At 48.4% G+C, this 22,631-nt stretch overlaps 2 protein-coding genes across 10 annotated transcripts in view; one reads left to right on the forward strand and one right to left on the reverse strand.

Moving 5' to 3' along the window:
- DNAJB13 (DnaJ heat shock protein family (Hsp40) member B13) overlaps nucleotides 1–22,631 on the reverse strand; it is an 83,061-nt gene that overhangs the window by 10,312 nt on the left and 50,118 nt on the right. Inside the window, exon 9 of one of the 6 annotated variants that reach the window (XM_067038540.1) lies at nucleotides 21,130–21,176. The exons of the other annotated variants lie outside the window; for them this stretch is intronic. Coding sequence (XP_066894641.1) covers nucleotides 21,149–21,176 — 28 coding nt within the window. The 3' untranslated portion in view covers nucleotides 21,130–21,148. Of the gene's footprint in view, nucleotides 1–21,129; nucleotides 21,177–22,631 lie in introns of those variants that run through there. 6 annotated transcript variants of the gene reach the window in all.
- The window catches only part of UCP3 (uncoupling protein 3), a 34,639-nt gene that overhangs the window by 222 nt on the left and 11,786 nt on the right, over nucleotides 1–22,631 (forward strand). Inside the window, exons 2-7 of one of the 4 annotated variants that reach the window (XM_059070850.2) lie at nucleotides 5,389–5,608; nucleotides 6,132–6,333; nucleotides 6,574–6,774; nucleotides 7,914–8,015; nucleotides 8,512–8,692; nucleotides 11,636–12,828. In XM_059070850.2, the coding sequence (XP_058926833.1) occupies nucleotides 5,483–5,608; nucleotides 6,132–6,333; nucleotides 6,574–6,774; nucleotides 7,914–8,015; nucleotides 8,512–8,692; nucleotides 11,636–11,750 (927 nt within the window). In that variant the 5' untranslated portion in view covers nucleotides 5,389–5,482 and the 3' untranslated portion in view covers nucleotides 11,751–12,828. Of the gene's footprint in view, nucleotides 1–5,388; nucleotides 5,609–6,048; nucleotides 6,334–6,573; nucleotides 6,775–7,913; nucleotides 8,016–8,511; nucleotides 8,693–11,635; nucleotides 12,829–22,631 lie in introns of those variants that run through there. The other 3 variants (XM_067038545.1, XM_067038546.1, XM_067038544.1) reach the window with 3 other exon arrangements.

A 22,631-nucleotide genomic window follows, 5' to 3' on the forward strand; every position in this document is an offset into this window, starting at 1 on the left:
CAGGAGCTGTCAGTGGTCGCTAACCATAGCAGGACAGAGCCGGTAGAGATTGAGTCAAGATAAGGGAACGGTAGCCCTGATGAGGGCACTATGGCGGGGCTGGAACTCCGCCCCAGCTCCTGTGTCACTCACCCAGGACTCACTTCCCCCTTGCCCTGCTGGCTGCCTCTGCTGTGATTTTGCAGATGCCCATAGATAAAGAGGTGGCTTTCTCCTTAGTCTGACCCAGAGTCCCCAGGATTCCCCCAGAGCATAAAGCCCTTTCCCCATGAGGCCCCCTCTCCTGAGGAGGGTGGGCACCCCAGCTCTGCTCAGACAGCTTCCTCAGTGGGGATGCAGTAGAGGCTTTGCCAGGAGGGTGCAATCAGGCAGTGTATCTCAGAAAAGGGGCTTCTGATCCCTGCTTCAGAGCCACCACAGAGAACTTGTTACTAATGCAGATTCCCAGGCCCCGGCTCAGACCTGAACCTCCGGGGCTGAGGGCCAAGAATCCACTCTGTAAACAAGCAGCTCAGGGATCCTGAGCTCTCCCTGAAGTCTGAGACTCTGGGTGGTGGAACAGGAACAGGTGCTAGACAGACCTGGGCTCTAATTCCATCTCCATCCCATTAGCCTTATGATTAGCGGAAGCCCTCAAAGCCCTAGGGCCCTTGTTTATGAGGACAATCATAACTACCTTGTATGCCTTATAAAGGGCTTGAATTAGTCAATGCCTGTAAAGCCCTCAGCACGGTGCCTGGTGCAGGAAGCACTCAGCAGGTGTTAATGGGGCACCATGACTCTGGGCGTGCAGGCTGAAATGCCCCATCCCTCACGTGCCCCAGCAGAGCACAGGAAGGAGGGTCTGCTCTACGCTTCACCTTTGCCGGTGGGAAAGTTCTGCTGGCTGCTAGGGCTCCCTGGGTACCAATTCAGGAGGCTGGAGTAAAGGGGGAAGGAGGTTAAGGAGCACTGGCCTCAGGGCCCCTACCTGTGCCCACCATTGTGGCCTCCCCCCTGCCCTGCCCCCACTTGACCAGTGAAAGTCTAGAGCCCTCCCCACCTGAGTCCACACCTGTCCACTCCACCCTCCCGTGGGGGTCTCAGGACAGCCTCTGGAATAGGCTCCAGCTTCACCCTTGGCCGCTGCTCTTGACCAAGTTCAGGCTCCAACACCTCTTGCTGCACCATCCCTTCATCCCTTCAACCTCACTTGTCTCTGAGCCTCCAGTTGCTCCCTTCCAGTCCATCCTTGACATCTGCACCAGCCTGATCCAAACACAGGTCTGATGGTGTCATTTCTCAACTTGAAAACACCAACCAGTCCCCATTCTCGCTAGATTAAGTACAGCTGTGGCATTTGAGGCCCTCCACCAAAGAACACTGTGGGCATCTCAGATCTTTTTGCCCATTTCCCCACCTCAGCAAGTGGGGTCCCTTGGTCAACTGGTCCTCCCTGCACCCCTCTGGCCCTGGGCCGTCCCTGTACCAGGCTGCACAGAGAACCAAGATAAGTAGCCCCAGTCCCTGCTTTGGGACCCCGCCATCTAGGCAGGAAACCATTGCAGTCAATGAGTTAATTCTAGGGACTTCCCTGGCGGTCCAGTGGTTAAGACTCCACGCTTCCACTGCAGGCGGCACAGGTTTGATCCCTGGTTGGGCAACTAAGATCCCACATGCCTTGCAGCGTGGACAAAAAACAAAACAAAAACAAAAACAAAACAGAGCTAATTCTAAAGAAGGAGGTGTGGGACAGAGGCAGTTGAGGACAAAGGAGGTTCAGAAGGGAAGCCGTGCCTGATGGTTCAGCCCCTCTGGCCAGAGGACATAGGGTCCCCCTGGGAGACGGACCCAGCCCATGAGGCAAAGCCCACGAAGTGCTCCCTGCAGGGCCTGGCCCATTGCAAACACTCCTCCACGCCAGGGGCCAATGGCAGGGTATGCACTGAGTCACACAGCCCTGGGCGGTTCCACCTCTGCTCCTCAGTTCCTAACTCTGAAAGTGGAATTAAAATACCTAACTTGCAGGATTCTTCTATTAGAGCCTGGGTGGCCACCAAGGTTTTGAAAAAGGGACAGAACCAGCAAGATTCACTAGAGAACACACCTCCCAAGGGCCTCCCCGCCCTGAGAGTCAGGCCCTCACGTTCCCGAAGCCGAGGTTCCCAGCAGCACAGCTCCTGTCAGAGGAGGGGAAAGGCCAGGGCTTTGAGGGACGAGAGGCTGACAGGATGCAGGCACTGGAAGCTGTTCCCACACACAACCAGGCACTTGCATTCCAGCCCCAGACAGAGGTGCCAGAGCCGCCCTGCTGGGGACTGAGCCTGCCTGGCAGCTGCTGGACTTCTGCAGGGCAAAGGGGAAGGAGGACAGTGTTCTCCCCCCCACCAACCCCGCACGCCTGCAGTGCTGTCCCCTCAGCCAGGCTCAGCTCCACGCCAACCTCCCAAGGGGCCAGATCCTCCTTGGACCTTCTCAGGGAGGCAACACAGAAAGGCAGGCAGACGGACTGTGGGAGGAGCACTGCAGAGGGAGCCTGAGGCCTGACTGCGTGCCCTGCGCTGGTCTCAGCCTCTCTGGGCACATTTTCTTCCTCTGCCAAACTGGACACCAATGCCCACCCACCCAGCCCTCCTCGCCAAGCTCTTGTTCTATGTGCTTAGCACTTAATTCCCCAGAGAGGGGTTTTGCATGTAATTTAAAGGGCTTTGAGTGCCCTCAACAAAAAAGCAAGATGGTGGATATCCACACTACCATATCCACTGGGGCCCCTGAGTGGAATGAACGGTGAAGGGGGCCTTATTGCCACCACAAGAACCTGGCTGGAGTTCTATGAATTTAAGGAAGTCTCTTTCCATCTTAAGCCTCTCTTTTCTCACCTGTAAAATGGATTTAAATGCTGTCCTGCCCTCTTTCCAGGGCTGTTTCAAGCCTGGTAGAGCAGAGTGAACCAGGCTCTGACACTGGTGGCTGGTAACACTGAGGAAGCCAACATCTCTGAGCCTCCATTTGCTCATCCAAACGCAGGGAGAGGAAGGGGGAAGCTACCTCTCAGGAAAGTTGTGAGAATTCAGTGAGATTGTGTGTGAAGCTCCACTGCAAGAGCCTCAGGCCCCATAGCCATTCCCTCCTCCTACCCTAAGCAGTGCCCTGGACTCTCGCACAAGCGCACGCCCTTCCCTGCACCTGGAACCCCCCCTCCCACTTCTCCAGCTGCTGAAATTCTGCCCAACTTTCAAGGCCCTCCTCCCACCCCCCACCATGGAACTGTCCTAATTCCACCTCACAAACAAGAGAGCAGGTTTCTCCCTCCTTTGGGTCCCTTCTTGATGGTTCCTTCCTTCCAACATTGATCCAGCCCATCTTGCACTGCAGTTACGTGTGGGTGTGTCTAATGCCCCCACAAGACTCCATGAGAGTTCCCCACGGGCAGGTCACAGACTGTTTTTACTCATCTCCAGATTTCCTGGAGCTCCAAGCAAAGAACTTAGCATGAGCTGGGTCTTAGGGAGGTCCATAGGCCACGACAAGGACTTTGGACTTTATTCTGAATAACTAGGCGGGGTGGGGGGCGGTTGGAGAGCTTTAAAACAGGGGAGTGACATGATCTGAATTATGCTTGGGCACTAGGTTAGGTCCCCATCCAGAAAATCTCCACCTGCATTTGCTGTCCAGGCCTAACATTCCAGAATCGGTGCACAATTCCCTTTATGACTCAGTAACCATCAAAATGCATACAATCCTTATATGTAAGCTATATCTCAATTTTTTAAGTTTTAAAAATAAAAGTAAAATGTTAAGGGCAACTTCATGCTGGGAGAGATCAAAATAAAAGCACCCTCTTCCCTGGGGCAGGATTCAAAAGTTGTCCCTCCACACTATGAACCAGGCTTCCAGACTGGGATCCAGTGGCTGTTGAGCTCCCATCTCAACCCATCCTCCATCTCACCTCCTTCATTCCCTTTGGATAATTCTACACCTATCTGTGTTCCTGAATTTAATCTCCTTGGGAGCAAGGGCCAAACATGATTCATTCCATATCTTTCCTCTCCTAGTACCTGCCATAGTGGTCAAGAAATAGCTGATCATTAAGATAGTCACTTACACCTTAGCATGAATTAGAAATATCAGCTCCTTCTTAAGAACAGACTTTTCTAGGGAAAGGTGACAGCAAGCATAGGGGTCCAGGGAGCCATGTGGGTTGAAGAGACAGGGAAGGGAGAACCAGAGTTGTAGACGCAGTCCTGAAAGAAGCCTCAAGTGGTCACCCCTATCTTTTGGAATCCATTCCACCACTGGTGAATAGGTAATATATCATTCCCATTTACCCAAGAGAGGTTAAATAATGTATCTAATGTCCCTCACCCATTACTAAGCCATGAAGACAGGGCAGGAACTCAGGTTTCCTCACCACAGGACCAGAGTTTTTCTATTACCATAGAGAAGCGGGCACACAGTCTGCCCATTTAACAGCTAACTCTGTGGGACTGGCCCTGGCTCTAGGGGTCACAATGCTGAAGGGTCCAGGATCCCAGCACACTGGGGGGCGCCAAGTGTGTGAGTTGGGTTGCCCATGGGTATGAACTGCTAAGAGATGGCATCAGCACCAAAGGCCTGTGCCAGCTTCCCAAGGTAACCAAGGCTAAACCAGGACCCTCATGTACACATGCCCCTGGTCCACCATCAGTAAGATGGGTACAGGCACAAGTGCACCCCTGGGGGCAGGGAGGGGGCACAGTCCCCCTCAGAGCCCTGGGGAAGCCAAGCAGCAGAGGGGCCCAGGGTCAGTCACCGCCCCTCCTACCCCGTCCCTCCACAACAGAACACCAGCCCGGGAGTCCTACAGTGTTGGGAGGAAACATCTCTAGTCACAGGCTAAATGTCTTTGGTGACAGAGAAGCAATCACAGGCTAAGAAGGACTGTGTTCGTTTTAAGTAAAGAAGAGTACGTTCAGGCAGGCTTGGAGGAAACAACAACTACAAGCCCTCATCCAAGATGGCTAGCAGTTTAACTGAGCCATGAGGCACATTCATTTTGTTGATCTGGGATGGCAGGGCCTAAAGCGATGAGACTTGGCAGGCTCTCTCTCCACACACCTCAGGGAGCAGGCCTTTCCCAGGAAGCAGCCTGAGGCTGGGGAAGGAGAATGGGGTTGGGGGGTTGCCTGTCCCTGCCTGAGCCTTTATACAGTGAAGACCCACCTCCAGCCGGGAGGGGAGAGGGGGCAGGGTGAGGATGGCAAGACATAAGGGAGGAAAGTGACCTGTTCTTATAAGTCAAATCCACACAGCTAAGCACAGCCATGCACAGGCTTTTCCCTTATAAACACCCTCCTGATGCTGAGGGGGGCCTGGGGACGGGCCCAGAGGGCATGGGTTCTATCCCCTCCTCTGGCCTGTCTCCTGCAGCCTCCTCCATGCACTGAAGCCCGGGGCTGTGCAGCAGCCTCTCTCCTTGGACCTCCGCTGGGCCCTGGAGGGACCAGGCAGAGCCCCTGGGACCATGGTTGGACTGAAGCCTTCGGAGGTACCTCCCACAACGGCTGTGAAGTTCCTGGGGGCAGGCACAGCGGCCTGCTTTGCTGACCTCCTCACCTTTCCACTGGACACGGCCAAGGTCCGCCTGCAGGTAGGCGCCCTTTGGCCGAGGGTCATTATTCCCATCAGCGGAGGGGCTGAGTTCTCCACCGGGACACCTGCAGTGTCTGCCCACTCGCTCTTCCTCACAGTGGACCCTGAGCAGGCCACTCACCCCACTGCCCACGACCCTGCCTCACCACCTCCCCATCACCATCACCCAAGACCAAAAGATCTTAACTCCTTGGCAGGACGTGCCAGGGCCCTTCATGGCCTTGCCCTACTTTGTAAGCCAAAAAGTGAGAAGTAGAAGTAAGGAATTACTGGGTGAGCTTGGGCAAGCCACTGACAACTTGTACCAAGAAAAACAATCCACCCTGTTTTCCCTGAGGATCCAACACCACACTTGTGTACAAGTTTGTGGGCTGGAAACTGCTACACAAAACTGTCATTTTTACTGGGATGTGACGCTGTGATCATGCTTGTTCCGAGGTCCAGCCCCAAGCAGGCCCCCCTGCACACAGCCCCGTCCACCCCGCACCCAGCTCCTCACACCGCTGCGGGGTGTCCCTCAGATCCAGGGGGAGAACCAGGCGGCCCGGAGCATGCAGTACCGCGGGGTGCTGGGCACCATCCTGACCATGGTGCGCACCGAGGGCCCCTGCAGCCCCTACAAAGGGCTGGTCGCAGGCCTGCAGCGCCAGATGAGCTTCGCCTCCGTCCGCATCGGCCTCTACGACTCCGTCAAGCAGTTCTACGCCCCCAAGGGATCGGACCGTGAGTGCCGAGGGGGTGGGTGGAAACAGAATCTAGACTGTGGGTCAGAAGACCAGGGCAGTGCAGACTCAGAGGCAGAGCTGGGGCGTGAGAAGTTGGTAACATGCTCATGAGAAGACTCAGCCTCCGTTAAGGAGGCTCTGGAACCTTGGCCCGAGAGAGGAAGGCATCGAGCAGGGGAAGCGCCCAGAGAGGTGCTGGGTGGTGGAACACTGGCCTACTGACTCTCCTCCTCTCCAGACTGCAGCATCACTACCCGGATTTTGGCGGGCTGCACCACCGGGGCCATGGCGGTGACCTGTGCCCAGCCCACGGATGTGGTAAAGATCCGATTTCAGGCCAGCGTGCACGCTGGGCCCGGGAGCAATAGGAAGTACAGTGGGACAATGGATGCCTACAGGACCATCGCCAGGGAGGAAGGGGTTCGGGGACTGTGGAAAGGTAGGTCTGGACTCCAGGTTCAGGGGGTCTTGGGCAGTGATTTCCCTACCCTAGGGCTGAAGCAGGGAACTGGGCAAGGTGGGAGCTCCCAGCACGTGTATTCCAGCGACTCTAAAGGAACATCCTAACCATTGCAGCATCCCAGCTGGCCCACCACACTGCCCCAAATTCAGTTCAGTTTGCCAACTCTTCACCACGTGCAGGACTGTGAGGGAGAGAGAAGTGAATAGAAGACCACCTCGTGGCTCTCACAGTCACACAGAGGAGAGGGGACGTGTCAAGGAGCAGCTATTCCACAGGGCAGGATGTGCTGGGTTCTCGCGCAGGGACAGGGCCGGAGCCAGGAGAGGCCACGCAGGCTGGGGGTTGGGGCGGGGGAGAGGTGACACACAGTCTGGGCCTCAAAGGCTGAGCTCCTGGTGTGCAGAGAGGGAGGGAAGGGCCTCCCCAGCAAAGGCTGACGAGGGTGACTGCAGGGCATGGAGAAGAAACAGAGGCCACTGGGGGAAGCAGCCATGAGGAGGGGGCTTCCTTGGGAACAAGGCTTTAGGGTTCCCTACGTGTCTGAGTGGTGACCACCTTGACAAATGCTGTTGTCTCTCCCACATGTGGCCGGGGCTCACATGAATCTTGCAGAGGAAACAGTGACCCAGTGAAGGTTAAAGGCAGGACACCCGGGTCACAGTCTAACTTGCTGTGTGCCTTCCTGGAGCCCGGCCCTCATCTGTGAAACCAGGGGGGTGGTCTTGATGCTCTCCAAGGGCCCTGCCAGGGCTACATCCTGTCACTGTTCTAAGATCCTCGCCTCCCTCTTCCAAAGAAAGGCTTCCTTTTCTGGCTCTAGCCAGGTCTCAGGGGGGCATATTTTAATTTTGATAGACATTGCAGATTATCCTCTGAACTGTGGCCCAAACAAACACAAGAGGGCCTCTCTGGTTTTTGTCTCTAAGATGGACATGGATAACCTGAGAGTTTTTAAACATCAGAAAGGAAAGTATGGAATCTGCCCACCTGAGGTGGGCTCCTCTGAGACCCCTGGAATATGGCACCATGTCCCCCCAACTGGGGCCTGTGGCCTTGCAGCCAGGGGTTCCATTTCTCCTCTTCCCCACTCATCAGCCCCAACCCCTCCCTGACAGGAACTCTGCCCAACATCACGAGGAATGCCATCATCAACTGTGCTGAGATGGTGACCTACGACATCATCAAGGAGAAGCTGCTAGACTGCCACCTGCTCACCGGTGAGGCCCTGGGCTCCAGGCAGACAGCCCTCCCATAGCAGAGAGGGAACCCGGGACTCCAGAGAGTGGGCACCACCCACGGGCAACTGGGCTTTAGAAGGAGTAGAGGGAGGCGCAGTGCCCAGCAAAAAGTGCCCAGTACATCATTATGATGAATAGGAAAGAACCCCAGACAGGAGGCCCGAGACCTGGCTTCCAGCCCCGTGCCACCTCTCCCCATGCACCTTTAAGCAAGGGTCACCTTCTCTTACTACAGTTTCCTCCAACTAGGTGGTTGGACTGGTTTACCTTCCAACTCTGGGACAGCCCAGTTCTGTTTTACGAGTCCTTACCAAGAGCTCCGCCCTGGGCACTGAGAGAGATTTGGAAAACACTATCCTTACCCTCAGGGAGTTCACAGTTTCATGAGGGACAAACAGTGGACACATATGAAACAGAAAGCAAGGGTACTCCTCATCTCACAGCCCAATATTTGTTCTTCCCTAACCTGCGACAGACAACTTCCCCTGCCACTTCATCTCTGCCTTTGGAGCTGGCTTCTGTGCCACAGTGGTGGCCTCCCCAGTGGACGTGGTGAAGACCCGGTATATGAACTCACCCCCAGGCCAGTACCGCAGCCCCTTCGACTGTATGCTGAAGATGGTGACCCAGGAGGGCCCCACAGCCTTCTATAAGGGGTGAGCCTCCCCTCCTACTGCCAGTATGCCCTCCTAGAGGCACAGGCCTCCCTCCCCACCTCCCTTCCTTCCCCCCATGTGGACTGTGTCTACCATGGGTCCACCTGGAAACACACTGGTGAACAGCACAGGTGTAAATGCCACAAAGGTCAAGTATAAAGACCTACGGAAATGATTTTTTTTTTTTTTTTTTTTTTGTGGTATGTGGGCCTCTCACTGTTGTGGCCTTTCCCGTTGCGGAGCACAGGCTCCGGACGCGCAGGCTCAGCGGCCATGGCTCACGGGCCCAGCCGCTCCGCGGCATGTGGGATCTTCCTGGACCGGGGCACGAACCCGCGTCCCCTGCATCGGCAGGCGGATTCTCAACCACTGCGCCACCAGGGAAGCCCGGAAATGATTTTTAGAAAGAGTGGACCAGGTCTGATTTGGAGAGTCAGGGAGGCTTATCTGAGAAAAAGATGTCTAGGCATAGGTCAAAGTGCCATCCCCAAATGTCCTGGGCAGAGTAGGAGGAGGGAAAGGTGGTAGGTAATCCTGAGACTTTTCCCTGACCCACCGCCATCACTGTGGATCACCACAGTCAGCAGCCCTAATGCCCAATGTGCTTCATGTTTTCTTGCTTCTCTGCCTTGGCATTTACTGTTCCCTCTACGTGGAATGCCTTTCCTGTGCCATCCACATGCTCTACATCTTAGCTGTCCTTCAAGACTAGTTCAAATGCCACCTCCTCCCTAACACTCTCAGGTGTAAATTTTCCCATTCTGTGAACTTCAGTGATACCTCCTCCACACCATTTTTATGGGATCTACCACTTCCTACTTTGTATCAATATTATAGTATTTGTAAGTTTAAATTATCCCCCATGCTGGAGTGCAGGCTCTTTGCAGCCAAGGACTGTGGCTTATACAGTTGACCCTTGAACTACGCGTGGGTTAAGGGCATGGACCCCATGCAGTTGAAAATACGTGGACAGGGCTTCCCTGGTGGCACAGTGGTTGAGAGCCCGCCTGCCGATGTAGGGGACACGGGTTCGTGCCCCGGTCCGGGAAGATCCCACAGCCGTGGAGCACCTGGGCCCGTGAGCCATGGCTGCTGAGCCTGCGCGTCCGGAGCCTGTGCTCCACAACAGGAGAGGCCACAACAGTGAGAGGCCCGCGTACCGCAAAAAAAAAAAAAAAAAAAAAAGAAAAGAAAATACGTGGACAATTTATAGTTGGCCCTCCATACATGAGGTTCCTCCATTGTCATTGTTCCTCCATATCCCTGGTTCCACATCCACAGATTCAACCAACCACGGATCCAACCAACCGCAGATCATACAGTACTGTAGTATTTAATATTGAAAAAAAAAATCTGTGTACAAGTGGACCCTCACGGTTCAAACCTGTGCTGTTCAAGGGTCAACTGTATATACCTTCCATATCCCAGAGTCCCCAGCACCAAGGCAGCACTCTATAGTGTAGTCATTAACAATCATCGTGACTGCTAAGTCCCTAAGTATGAGGCCTTTTGCTAAGCACTTCACAGATACTACCTCACCCCCCTGAACTGGGCCGTGTTCTCCACATTTACTGGGGAAGAGACTGAGGCTAAGAAAGGTCATGGAACTTGTCCCAGCTCACAAAGTTTGAACAGCAGAGCCACGGCTCAAACCCTGACCATCAGATACCACCCACATCGTCCATCCCATGCTAAGCTCTTTGCTTGGCCCTCTTACCTCCACCACTGAGGAGAATTTTCTGGCGCCCAGCGTTAGATTGGGCCCAACAAGCAACCATGTTCTTGACCCTGGGATGACGTCACAAAACTGAGTTCCAGCTGACAGTTATTTTCCTGTAAGTGCCTCCATCATTTCACTCTTCAGCTGTAGCCACTTGTCTCGGTTTGTACTTTCACTTGGCAAACATTCACTGAGCATCTTGCGGGTGCTGGGCCCTGTGCTGTGCTTTGAAGAGCAGCCAACCAGTAAGGGACATTTATTGAGGATTTACTAATACCAAGCCCTGTGCTATGTGCTGTACCTTAACTCATTTAATCCTCTAGACAACTCTGTGCGGTAGGTGTTGCTGTCTTCATGTTACAGATAAGTAAGCTGAGGCTGAGAAAGATTAAGTTCAAGGAGCTGGTCAAGCTAGGATATGAATCCAGGTCTAACGCCAGAGTTCACATTCGTTGTCCCCATGCTATACGCCCTGTGAGGGGCCCAGGCTGAGGGTTCAGGAGAGGCCTTGGTGGGAGGTTCTGGTGCCCAAGCTGAGTCCCACAGAGCCGAGAGCGAACAGCCTGGCAAGGAGAGAAGAAGATATTCCAAGCCGAAGGAGCAACATGGGCAAAGGTGTGGGAGGAAGCGTCTGGCAGGAGCTGAGAGGACCAGGAGGGGATTAGCGGAGAGAGAGGCTGAAGAAGAGGCAGGGGCCGGGCCGCTCCCAGAGTCTGCGAAGCACAGCCGAGGGGGGGCTCTTGCCCAGGCGCGCTACCTACCGCAGGACTGGCAGGCTCTCCGGAGAGTAGCTAAATTTGGTGTCACGTTGTTTTTGCCCTGGGGGGCCTCCAGCTGGAGGCCGGGGTCTCCGCAGGGGTAGCCACTCAGGTTGTAAATGAGCCCAGAAATACCCAGCAGCAGAATGGAATCAGGTGGTTTTAACTGAGCTACTTAACCTCGGTTTCTAAAGAGAAAAAACTGGCAACAATCATAGCTACCTGATAGAACTGTGAGAATTAACTGCCTGACACAGTAACACGGCTCAAAATGTTAGTTTTCTTTCCTTTCCTAACTCCAGCTTCTGCCTAAATTCCTTCAGTAGAGAAGAAAATGCCTCAACAATCTCAGAAAATGCTCGCGAATAACAGTCCTTTGGCACCAGCACCGAGTGGGGGAGAGCACATAGATCCGTGTGGGACTCCAGTCCACCCACCTGACCATGTGGTTGTTTCTCTCATCAGATTTACACCCTCATTTTTGCGCTTGGGAGCCTGGAATGTGGTGATGTTCGTCACCTACGAGCAACTGAAACGGGCCTTGATGAAAGTCCAGATGCTACGGGAATCTCCGTTTTGACTAAGACAAGGCCACTTGGTACTTAACTAGGACAAAACCAGTTAAGGATAGAATAAAGCAGCGGTCCACACACACAAGGACATAGACCCACACATGTTTACGGAACTGTTTACTTGCTGCTGACTCAAGAAATAGAAGAGGAGGAAGGACTGTGGTCTTCACTGCTTTGTCTTAAGAATACCTTTGTTTTGCACTGACAAAATGGAAAATAAATTACATTAATTTGTGAAACCCATCAGGTTGGATGCCTAACATTTAGGCAAGGAAAAACAAAACAGATCCATTTGGATAAAACGGAAGTTTGCAAACTTATGTCCCCTGAAAAATCTGATTAGACGATGAATTATAAACAGGAAAGGGACAGGAGTGGCATGCGATTCACTTGGAAATCAGCTAAGGAGTCTACAGGGGCACTGCCAAAGCAACACAAAGCTTTTGACTGCAGCCTTCGGTTAGCCATGGATCATCAGCTATATTTGTAGCGTGCCTGCTGTGTAAAACCCACTGGAATTCCAGGAACTGTGAGAAGAAAAGGAGAAAACCTAGAACCTGTGTCAAAGGAGCACTGCTGAGCCAGTGTGAGGCTTAGACACATAAATGTTTGCTCATGACACTGGAGAATCAAGAGGGTGGCCTCAGTCTCTTTCCTGTAAAATGGGAGTAATAATCCCTTTCCTCCTACCTCACTTGGAGTGTTTATGAGCATCAAGTGAGAAGGTGGGCAAGAAAGCACATTATAAAAGCAAAAGCTCTGTACAAATGTAAATATCAGGACGATGCCTTGGGAAAGATTTTGTCGGTCAGTGAGGAAGTGCCAGGGAAGAAGTTTTTGAAAGACACAGTTGTCTTGAGGTGAGACCACAGGAACCAGGGGTTTGGGGGCCAGGGGTGACAGAGAATGATGTGCAGCTGCAGGAGCCCCCAACTCTGTGCTGGACTGTGAGACACCTTGAAGGGTGTGGAGTTTAGGGACAAAGATAAATACTGGGCTGAGAGCCTAAAGTACCAGGACTCAGAATTTTTGGAAAATTACTATGACTCAATAAAGGAATTCACATCTTGAGTGTGGGAATGAGAATAGCCACTTTTCTGCCTTCTCTTTCTTGGATGGAATCACCCTTTCTCGCTTCAGGCTTCCTGTGTGTCAGCGCTGGGCCACACCTGGCCCACAGACATACACTGCCTTCTGCCCTTCTGCAGGCTGGCTACTCTGTCGTTTAGGGGTTCGGCTCCACCATCTGTAAAAGGCAGGCTTGAACCAGATAACCTCCTTCTGAACTTAACTGTCCGTATTTCACATTGATAATTGGGACCCAGAATGCCAGACTTTCTGCTTCTTAGCAGCCTGTGTGGCTCTGATGACAGAACTGGGTTCAAACCACACACACACACACACACACACACACACACACACACACACACACACAGAGCTATTAGCAACCTAACCATGGGGAATCCTTGCACCTCAGAGTCCTACAGAGAAGTGGGAATGACAATCCTCACTTTGCAGGAGGTGCTCAGTGATGTCATCCTTCCTTCCCTACTCTGACTGCTCTGAACCCTGGGGAAAAACGAACATCCACTTTCCTAAATCAGCACTTTCCTAAACCTAAATCACAATTTTTGAGCATCTACATATACGAAGTGGAAAGTCCAAGCAAAAGCAAAAAAAAAAAAAAAATTATTTTGATTTAATGTCTGGTTCATCTTTCAAATAAAAGCTATATTTAAAACTTTCTCTTTCTTTTGACTTAACGGCATGTGCAAATCATTTTTAAACACTTGGTCTTGATTTGTAAGTTCCTAGAGGCCAAGGACTATGCCTTCCATGAGTTTCTATGTAGCAATATTAACCCATCATCTATCCAGAGCATACTATTCAGATGATGATGCTGAAAGAGAGGGGATAAATGCTTCTGAGACATATTTTGATTGAGATCAGAAGCCTAGTGACCTCCAACTTCAGGCTTTTGGGAGAGGGAAAACAAGATTGGTGGGAGGTCTTCTGAGGTTCTTCTGGGCAAAATACTAGATCTCTTTCCCCACTTCTTAAAGGCAGAGGTTGAACCAAATGACCTAAGACTAAAGTTCTGTGATTCTAAGAACTAAGAGCTTCCTCCAAGCCACAGGCATTCCCTTCCTAGTCCTGCCTCCCAATTTCTGCCACCAGGAAGCCAGGGATGCAAACTGCTGAGGTCAGATCACCAGCTGAGGCCAATACCCATTCCCCCACTGCACCCTCACAGACACATACCTCCATCAAGTCATTCAAAATGTTACCGAACCAAACTTGAATCCTCTCGCCCACACACAGTAAAGCTGATCTACTGACACTGGGTTGTGGTGAAGGAAAGTACAGCACTTATTGCAGAGCACCAAGCAAGGAGTTCAGGAAAGCTAGTACTCAAAACATGTGAACTCCCTAATGGTTTGTTTTGTTTTGTTTGTTTGTTTGTTTTTGGCTGGGTCGAGTCTTAGTTGTGACACGCTGGATCTTTCGTCACAGCGAACAGGCTTCTCTCTAGTTGTGGTGCACGGGCTTGTCTTTAGTTGTGGCACACAGGCTCAGTAGTTGCAGTGCATGGGCTCTCTAGCTGCAGCGCGCGGGCTTAGTTTCCCTGTGGCATGTGGGACCTTAGTTCCTCAACCAAGGATCGAACCCACATCCCCTTCATTAGAAGGCGGATTCTTAACCACCAGGGACCACTCGGGAAGTCCCACACACACACACCAGGGATTGAACCAGTGACCCCTGCAGTGGAAGCACAGTCTTACCCACTAGACCACCAGGGAAGTCCCAGCAAAGCATTTTTAAAGGCAAAGTGAGGGAGGGGCATCCCAGGGTCTGTGAACAGCTTGTGCACAGTTCTCTGATTGGTTGATGGTGAGGTAACAGGACAATGTCACAGGGGTAACATTATCAATCCTTAGGCGCCAGTAGGTCTGGGGGCTATGGGCTCATCATCATCAAGTAGTTAATTTCTTCCATTTGGTGGGAGTTTTAACATCTGTAAAACTACTCAGGAAATGTGCATCAGATATGATTATCTAGGTAATTCACAGAGGAGCTAAAGCAGAGACTATAGGAGAGGGGTCTGTCCCAGGAAGGCCCCATAGGGCCCTGCTGGGTTATAGAAAGAAATCTGCTTTTTCACAAACTCTTTTAGTATATCAGGAAAAATGAGATAGTTTGACCCCTGGCTCAGTCACATTAGTGACACAATGGATTTTTTTTTTTTTTTGGCTGTACCCGGGCCTCTCACTGTTGTGGCCTCTCCCGTTGCGGAGCACAGGCTCCGGACGCGCAGGCTCAGCGGCCATGGCTCACGGCCACAGCCGCTCCACAGCATGTGGGATCTTCCTGGACCGGGGCACGAACCCATGTCCCCTGCATCGGCAGGCAGACTCACAACCACTGTGCCACCAGGGAAGCCCCATAGTGGATTACTGACTTCACAGAAATCTTGTTAGTAAAAGTAATATTTTTAAAGGAATATTTTATTCAGGAGGAATGAATGTTAAGTAAGGAAATATAATTATACCTCTATAGGTGAGTTAATTTGTGTCGGGACACTCTGAAAAGTACAGACTGCTATACAAACCAAAGTATTCATTGTGCATACATCGTTAGCCACACATTGTACTAGGGACTGAGGTGAACAAGGCCCGTCCTGCCTTCAGGGAGTTCACTGGGGTGGTGGATGGTGGGGTAGGGAAATACACAAGGCACTCAAGAGGAGAAACCCAGATGAAGGACACCTGACCTGGTTTGGGGCCCAGGAAGCTTCTTTGCAGAGGACACCTAAAGGACAAATAGGAGTTATCCTAGCAAAAGAGGGGAAAGTCATTCTAGGTAGAGGAAATGGCTTGTACAAAGGCCTAGAAAGAAGCAAGAACAAGGGGTATTCAAGTATTGACAGCTATCAGCATGGCTAGGTTGCAGTGAGAGAGATGGGGATAAAGAGGAAAACAGGGGTCCCTGAAAGGCTGGAGAAGCCACATATTATGGACTGAATATTTGTGCCCCCAAAATTCATATGTTGAAACCCCAACACCCAATGTGATGGTATTTGGAGTTTGGGCCTTTGAGAGGTAATTAGGTTTAGATGAGGTCATGAGGGTAGCACCCCCATGAGGGGATTAGGGTCCTTATAAGAAGAGGAAGAAAGACCAAAGTGCTCTCTCTCCACCATGTGAGGACACAGTGAGAAGGCTGTCTGCAAGTCAGGAAGAGGGCCCCCACCAGGGAACCTAACGGATGGGCACCTTGATCTTACTTCCCAGCTTCCAAACCTTAATGAGAAATAAACTCCTGTTGCTAAAGCCACCAGGTCTGTGATATATTGTTATGGCAGCCTGAGCTAAGACACCACATTAAGGAATCTGGAGTATTCTGAGGGTAATGTGGATCCACTGAAGTGTTTTAAGTAGGGATGACTGACTGCAGTGCAGAGAATGAGTTAGTGGAGTGGACTCTGGTCGTAGGAAGATGAAGCTGTTGTCATAACCCAGACAAGAGTATTGGAAGTGGGAGTTGAGTGAATAGAATAGTAATAAAATCAATAGAAGATTCCATCTGGAAGGAGTAGTGAGAAAAAAGGACAATGCTCGGGCTTCCCTGGTGGCACAGTGGTTGAGAGTCTGCCCGCCAATGCAGGGGACACGGGTTCGTGCCCTGGTCCGGGAAGATCCCACATGCCGCGCAGCGGCTGGGCCCGTGAACCATGGCCGCTGAGCCTGCGCGTCCGGAGCCTGTGCTCCGCAACAGGAGAGGTCACAACAGTGAGAGGCCCGCGTACCACAAAAAAAAAAAAAAAAAAAAGGACAATGCTCACATGTTCTAAGTAACTTAGAAATACCCTCAGTAATATTCCCAGCAAATCATTTTTTGGCCTCTGAACCAAACCACTTGGGTAGTAGCAGACTCAACACCTCCAGCTCTGCCTAGGAGAGAGTTTTCTGATAATGAATCAAAGGCACAGATCTTGTAGCATTTATTGCTTTGCCGACTTCTGTTATTTGTTAAACATATGCTGGGTCTGACATACATAGGGGACTAAGGTGCCCCTCCAACAGGCTCCCACAACCCTGGTCACACTGTGCCCACCTGTCTGTTGGTCACACTAGCCTGTAAGTTCCTTGCAGGCATGAACAGGGTATTGTTTACATTTGTATCCCTCGCCCTTAGTAGAGTGCCTGGAATATTGCAAACTTAATGAGTGAATGAATGAATGTTTTAATTTTTAAAAATTGTAATAAAAGTCACATAACATAAAATTTACCATCTTAACTATTTTTATGTGTTCAGTGACATTAAGTTCATTTATAATGTCGTGCAATCATCCATCCCGAGAACTCGTTTCATCTTGCAAAACCGAAATTCCATACCCATGAAACAATAACTCCCCATTTCCCTCTCCCAGGAAGCCCCTGGCAACCACCATTATACATTCTGTCTCTCAATTTTACTGTTCTAGGTACCTCATATAAGTGGAATCATATAGAATTTATTTCTTTGTGACTGGCTTATTTCACTTAGCATAATGTCCTCAAGGTTCATCCTATAGCATGTGTCAGAATTTCCTTCTTTTAAAAGGTTGAAAAATATTCCATTATATATATATATATATATACATATATACATATATATATATATCTGTATACCACATTTCGCTTATCCATTCTTCCATCAATGGATATACTTAGGTTGAATCTACCTTTTGGCTATTGTGAATAATGCTTCTATGAACATCGGTGTACAAATATCTCTCCAAGACCCTGCTTTCCAATATTTTGGGTATATACCCAGAAGTGGAATTGCTGGATCAGTTGCTGGATCATTCTGTTTTTCAATTTTTGAGGGACTGCCATACTGTTTTCCATGGCAGCTGTACCACTCTACATTCCCACCAAGAGTGCACAGTGTTCCAATTTCTCCACATCCTCACCAACACTTATTTTCCATTAAAAAAATAATAACCATCCTAATGGGTGTGAAGTAGTATCTCGTGGTTTTGATTTGCATTTCCCTAATGATTAGTGATATTGAGCATCTTTTCATTTGCTTATTGGCCATCTGTATATCTTCCTTGGAGAAATGTCGATTCAAGTCCTTTGCCCAACTTTGAATTGGGTTTTTGTTGTTGTTTTTGAGTTTTAGTAGTCCTCTATATAGTCTGGATATTAACCTCTAATGAGATATGTGATTTGCAAATATTTTTTACCATTCTATAGGTTGTCTTTTTACTCTGTTGATTGTATCCTTTGATGCACAAAGGTTTTTAATTTTCATGAGCTCCAATTTGTCTATGTTTTCTTTTTTTTATTATCTTCTCATTTTTTAAACATCTTTATTGGAGATAATTGCTTTACAATGGTGTGTTAGTTTCTGCTTTATAACAAAGTGAATCAGTTATACATATACATATGTTCCCATATCGCTTCCCTCTTGCGTCTCCCTCCCTCCCACCCTCCCTATCCCACACCTCTAGGTGGTCACAAAGCACCAAGCTGATCTCCCTGTGCTATGTGGGTGCTTCCCACTAGCTATCTATTTTACGTTTGGTAGTGTATATATGTCCATGCCACTCTCTCACTTTGTCACAGCTTACCCTTCCCCCTCCCCATATCCTCAAGTCCATTCTCTGGTAGGTCTGTGTCTTTATTCCCGTCTTACCCCTAAGTTCTTCATGACCTTGTTTTTTTTTTTTCCCTTAGATTCCATATATATGTGTTAGCATACGGTATTTATTTTTCTCTTTCTGACTTACTTCACTCTGTATAACAGACTCTAGGTCTATCCACCTCACTACAAATAACTCAATTTCATTTCTTTTTATGGCTGAGTAATATTCCATTGTATATATGTGCCACATCTTCTTTATCCATTCATCTGATGATGGACACTTAGGCTGCTTCCATCTCCTGGCTATTGTAAATAGAGCTGCAATGAACATTTTGGTACATGACTCTTTTTGAATTATGGTTTTCTCAGGGTATATGCCCAGTAGTGGGATTGCTGGGTCATATGGTAGTTCTATTTGTAGTTTTTAAAGGAAACTCCATACTGTTCTCCATAGTGGCTGTATCAACTAACATTCCCACCAGCAGTGCAAGAGTGTTCCCTTTTCTCCACACCCTCTCCGGCATTTATTATTTCTAGATTTTTGATGATGGCCATTCTGACCGTTGTGAGATGATATCTCATTGTAGTTTTGATTTGCATTTCTCTAATGATTAACGATGTTGAGCATTCTTTCATGTGTTTGTTGGCAATCTATATATCTTCTTTGGAGAAATGTCTATTTAGGTCTTCTGCCCATTTCTGGATTGGGTTGTTTGTCTTTTTTTTTTTAGTTAATTAATTAATTTATTTATTTTTGGCTGTGTTGGGTCTTCATTGCTGCGCACAGGCTTTCTCTAGTTTGGCGAGCGGGGGCTTCTCTTTGTTTCGGTGCACGGGCTTCTCATTGCGGTGGCTTCTCTTGTTGCAGAGCACAGGTTCTAGGCACACGGGCTTCAGTAGTTGCGGCACACGGGCTCAGTAGTTGTGGCTTTCAGGCTCTAGAGCGCAGGCTCAGTAGTTGTGGCGCATGGACTTAGTTGCTCTGTGGCATGTGGTATCTTCCCAGACCGGGGCATGAACCCGTGTCCCCTGCATTGGCACACAGACTCTCAACCACTGCGCCACCAGGGAAGCCCCTGGCAGGTGGATTCTTAACCACCGCGCCACCAGGGAAGTCCCTTTCTATGTTTTCTTTTGTTGCCTGTGCCTTCAGTATCACATTTAAGAAATCATTGCCAAATATAATGGTATGAAGCTTTTATCCTGTGTTTTCTTCTAAGAGTTTTATAGGTTTTTTGGGTTTGTGGGGTTTTTTTTGGTCACAGGCATGAGAAATTTCCCCAACTAGGTATCAAACCCATGCCCCCTGCCATTAGAAGCACAGAGTCTTAACCACCACCAGGGAAGTCCATATAGTTCTCTAGATCTTATATTTAGGTCTTTGATTCATTTTGAGTTAATTTGTGTGTATGATGTTAGGTAAGGATCCAAGTTCTCTCTAAAATAAATAAATTTTTAAGAGCTAAAGAAAACCCCTTCCTAAAATAGAGTTTTGCCTTTGAGAGCAAAAAACAATGAATAATCTATTTTTGCAGAGGGGGTGGGGATGTCTTGAGTATTCAAGTATACAACTCAATTCATGTCAATGGAATGAGTATGAACCTTGTAACAAAAAGCAAAGTTAGAATCCCAGTTCTGATACTTATTAGCTATGTGACATAGGTCAAATTCTTGGTCTCCTTAAGCCTCAGTTTATTTACCTATAAAACATGGGTAATAATTTGACAGAGAGCAAAAATCCACAGCTTTGTCAACTAAAAGTGGTAAATTTTGTAGGAAACAAACTGGATTCCTTATGCATTGGTGGTGGAAATGTAACATGGTAGAGCCACTTTGGAAATTTTTGAATTTTTTAAAATATTAAATATATATTTACCATCTGATCCAGCCATCCTGCTTTTAGGTATTTACCCAAGAGAAATGAAATCATATGTCCACACAAAGATTTGTACATGAATGTCAATAACAGCATTATTCATAATAGCCCCAAACTGGAAATATGTAATCCAAATGCCCATCAACTGGTGAGTACACAAACAAAATGTTCTATATCACTGTGATGGAATACTATTCAGCAATAAAAAAGGACCAGACTGCTGATTCATGCATCATGGATGAACCTCAAAAAACATTATGTTAAGTGAAAGAAGCCAGACACCAAAGACTACATTGCACTTATATGAAAATTTTAGAAAATGCAAAGCTGTGGAGACAGAAAGTAGATCAGTGGTCATCCAGGGCTGAGGTGAGAGAAGGAAATGACTACAAACAGACACAATACAACTTTTGGGGGTGATGCAAGTGTTTTAAAACTGGATTGTGGTCATTATTGTACAACTGTATAAATTTACTAAGAATTAATTAAATCATACACTTAGCAATGAGTGAATTGTATGGTATTTAAGTTGTACCTCAATAAGGCTATTAAAAGTGCAAAAGGTTATGACAGTTCATGGCAGTACTACTGTAATAGACAAAAACTGGACACAACTGAAATGTCCCATCAACAGTAGAGTGAATACGCTGGATATACTCATACAGTACAGACTATACAGAAATGATAATTAAAGATCTACAACTTCATGTAACTTGGCTGAATCTCACAAATTTAATGTTGAGTGAAAGACAGAAAATAGTACAATTCCACGTATATGATGTTTAAGAACAGGCAAAACAAATATTTGATATTAAAAATCAGTATAGGGACTTCCCTGGTGCTCCAGTGGCTAAGACTCCACACTCCCAATGCAGGAGACCCAGGTTCAATCCCCGGTCAGGGAACTAGATTCCATGTGCTGCAACTAAAAAAAAAACAAAAGATCCTACATGCCACAACTAAAGTCTGATGCAGCCAAATAAATAAATAAATATATTTTAAAAAATCAGTATAGTAGTTATTCTCTGGGAAAATGGTGACTGAGAAGGGACATGAGAGGTTGTTTCTGCGGTGTTAATAATGTTTCTTTTAAAATTTTTTTAGATTTATTGAAGAATAATTGACAAATAATGTTAATGTTTCTTGATGAGTGAAAATTACATCGAGGCATTCACTATATGAAAGTTTATCAAGCTGTACACTTATGATTTGTGCACTGTTTAATATGTATGTTATACTTCTATAAAAATTTTACTTAAAAGTGCACTCAGGGCTTCCCTGTTGGCGCAGTCGTTAAGAATCCACTTGCCAATGCAGGGGACCGGGTTCGAGCCCTGGTCCGGGAAGACCTCACATGGCGCGGAGCAACTAAGCCCGTGCGCCACAACTACTGAGCCTGCACTCTAGAGCCTGAGAGCCACAACTAATGAAGCCTGCATGCTTAAAGCCTGTGCTCTGCAACAAAGAGTGGCCCCCACTCACTGCAACTAGAGAAAGCATGTGCACAGTAACAAAGACACAACTCAGCCACAAATAAATAAAAGAAAATAAATTTTTTTTTAAAAGTGCACTCAACTTGAAGAAGGGACCACTGGTGATCTCCAAGAAGTGTGTGTGTGTGTGTGTGTGTGTGTGTGTGTCTGTGTCTGTGTCTGTATCTGTGTATCTGTGTGTTTGTAGGGATGATGAGAGGTGCTAGCCACGTAAAGATCTGAGGAAAAGTGTTCCAGGAAAAGGGAACAAGCAGTCCACAGGTCCTATGGGAAGGAGCTTGGCATGTTCAAAGAACAGAAAAAAGACCTGTGTGGCTGGCGTAAAGTGAATGAAGAGATGAATGTGAGATCATTCATTTATTCATTCATCAGATATGTAAGAGTTGTGCCAGAAGCTGAGACGTCAGAGGACAGCCAACTGTTCAGGAAGTTTGGCAGAGAAAGAAAAGAGAAAAAATAGCCACTGTAAAAAGAGTAGGAAAGTCCTGAGGGTATCTTTTTATTTATACACATACACACACACACACAGACACACACACACACACACAGTAGAAGAAAGGAAAGATTGAAGATAGGAGGAAAGGTCCTAGAGAAAACAGAAGAGCATAGAATAATGGGTACAGGCAGGAGGGATCACTCTGGAAATGATATGGTAAACCTAGAAATAAAAGAGTCACATAGGCAAGAATTTTGAAATGGAGAGAAGCAAAATGAAGGCATTCTCCAATCCTTTCACTGAAATTTGAGGAGCAGTCACATATGAGAGTAGATAAGTGAACCTGCATAATTATTTACAAGAATTATGATTTTAAAAGCTCTTTTCTCCTTAAAGTATAATTTAATGAAGAAACTGAGATCCTCTAATGCACCCCTGACACTGTTCTCTG

Source organism: Kogia breviceps, chromosome 7, assembly GCF_026419965.1.
Source record: "Kogia breviceps isolate mKogBre1 chromosome 7, mKogBre1 haplotype 1, whole genome shotgun sequence".
Lineage (NCBI taxonomy): Eukaryota > Metazoa > Chordata > Mammalia > Artiodactyla > Physeteridae > Kogia > Kogia breviceps.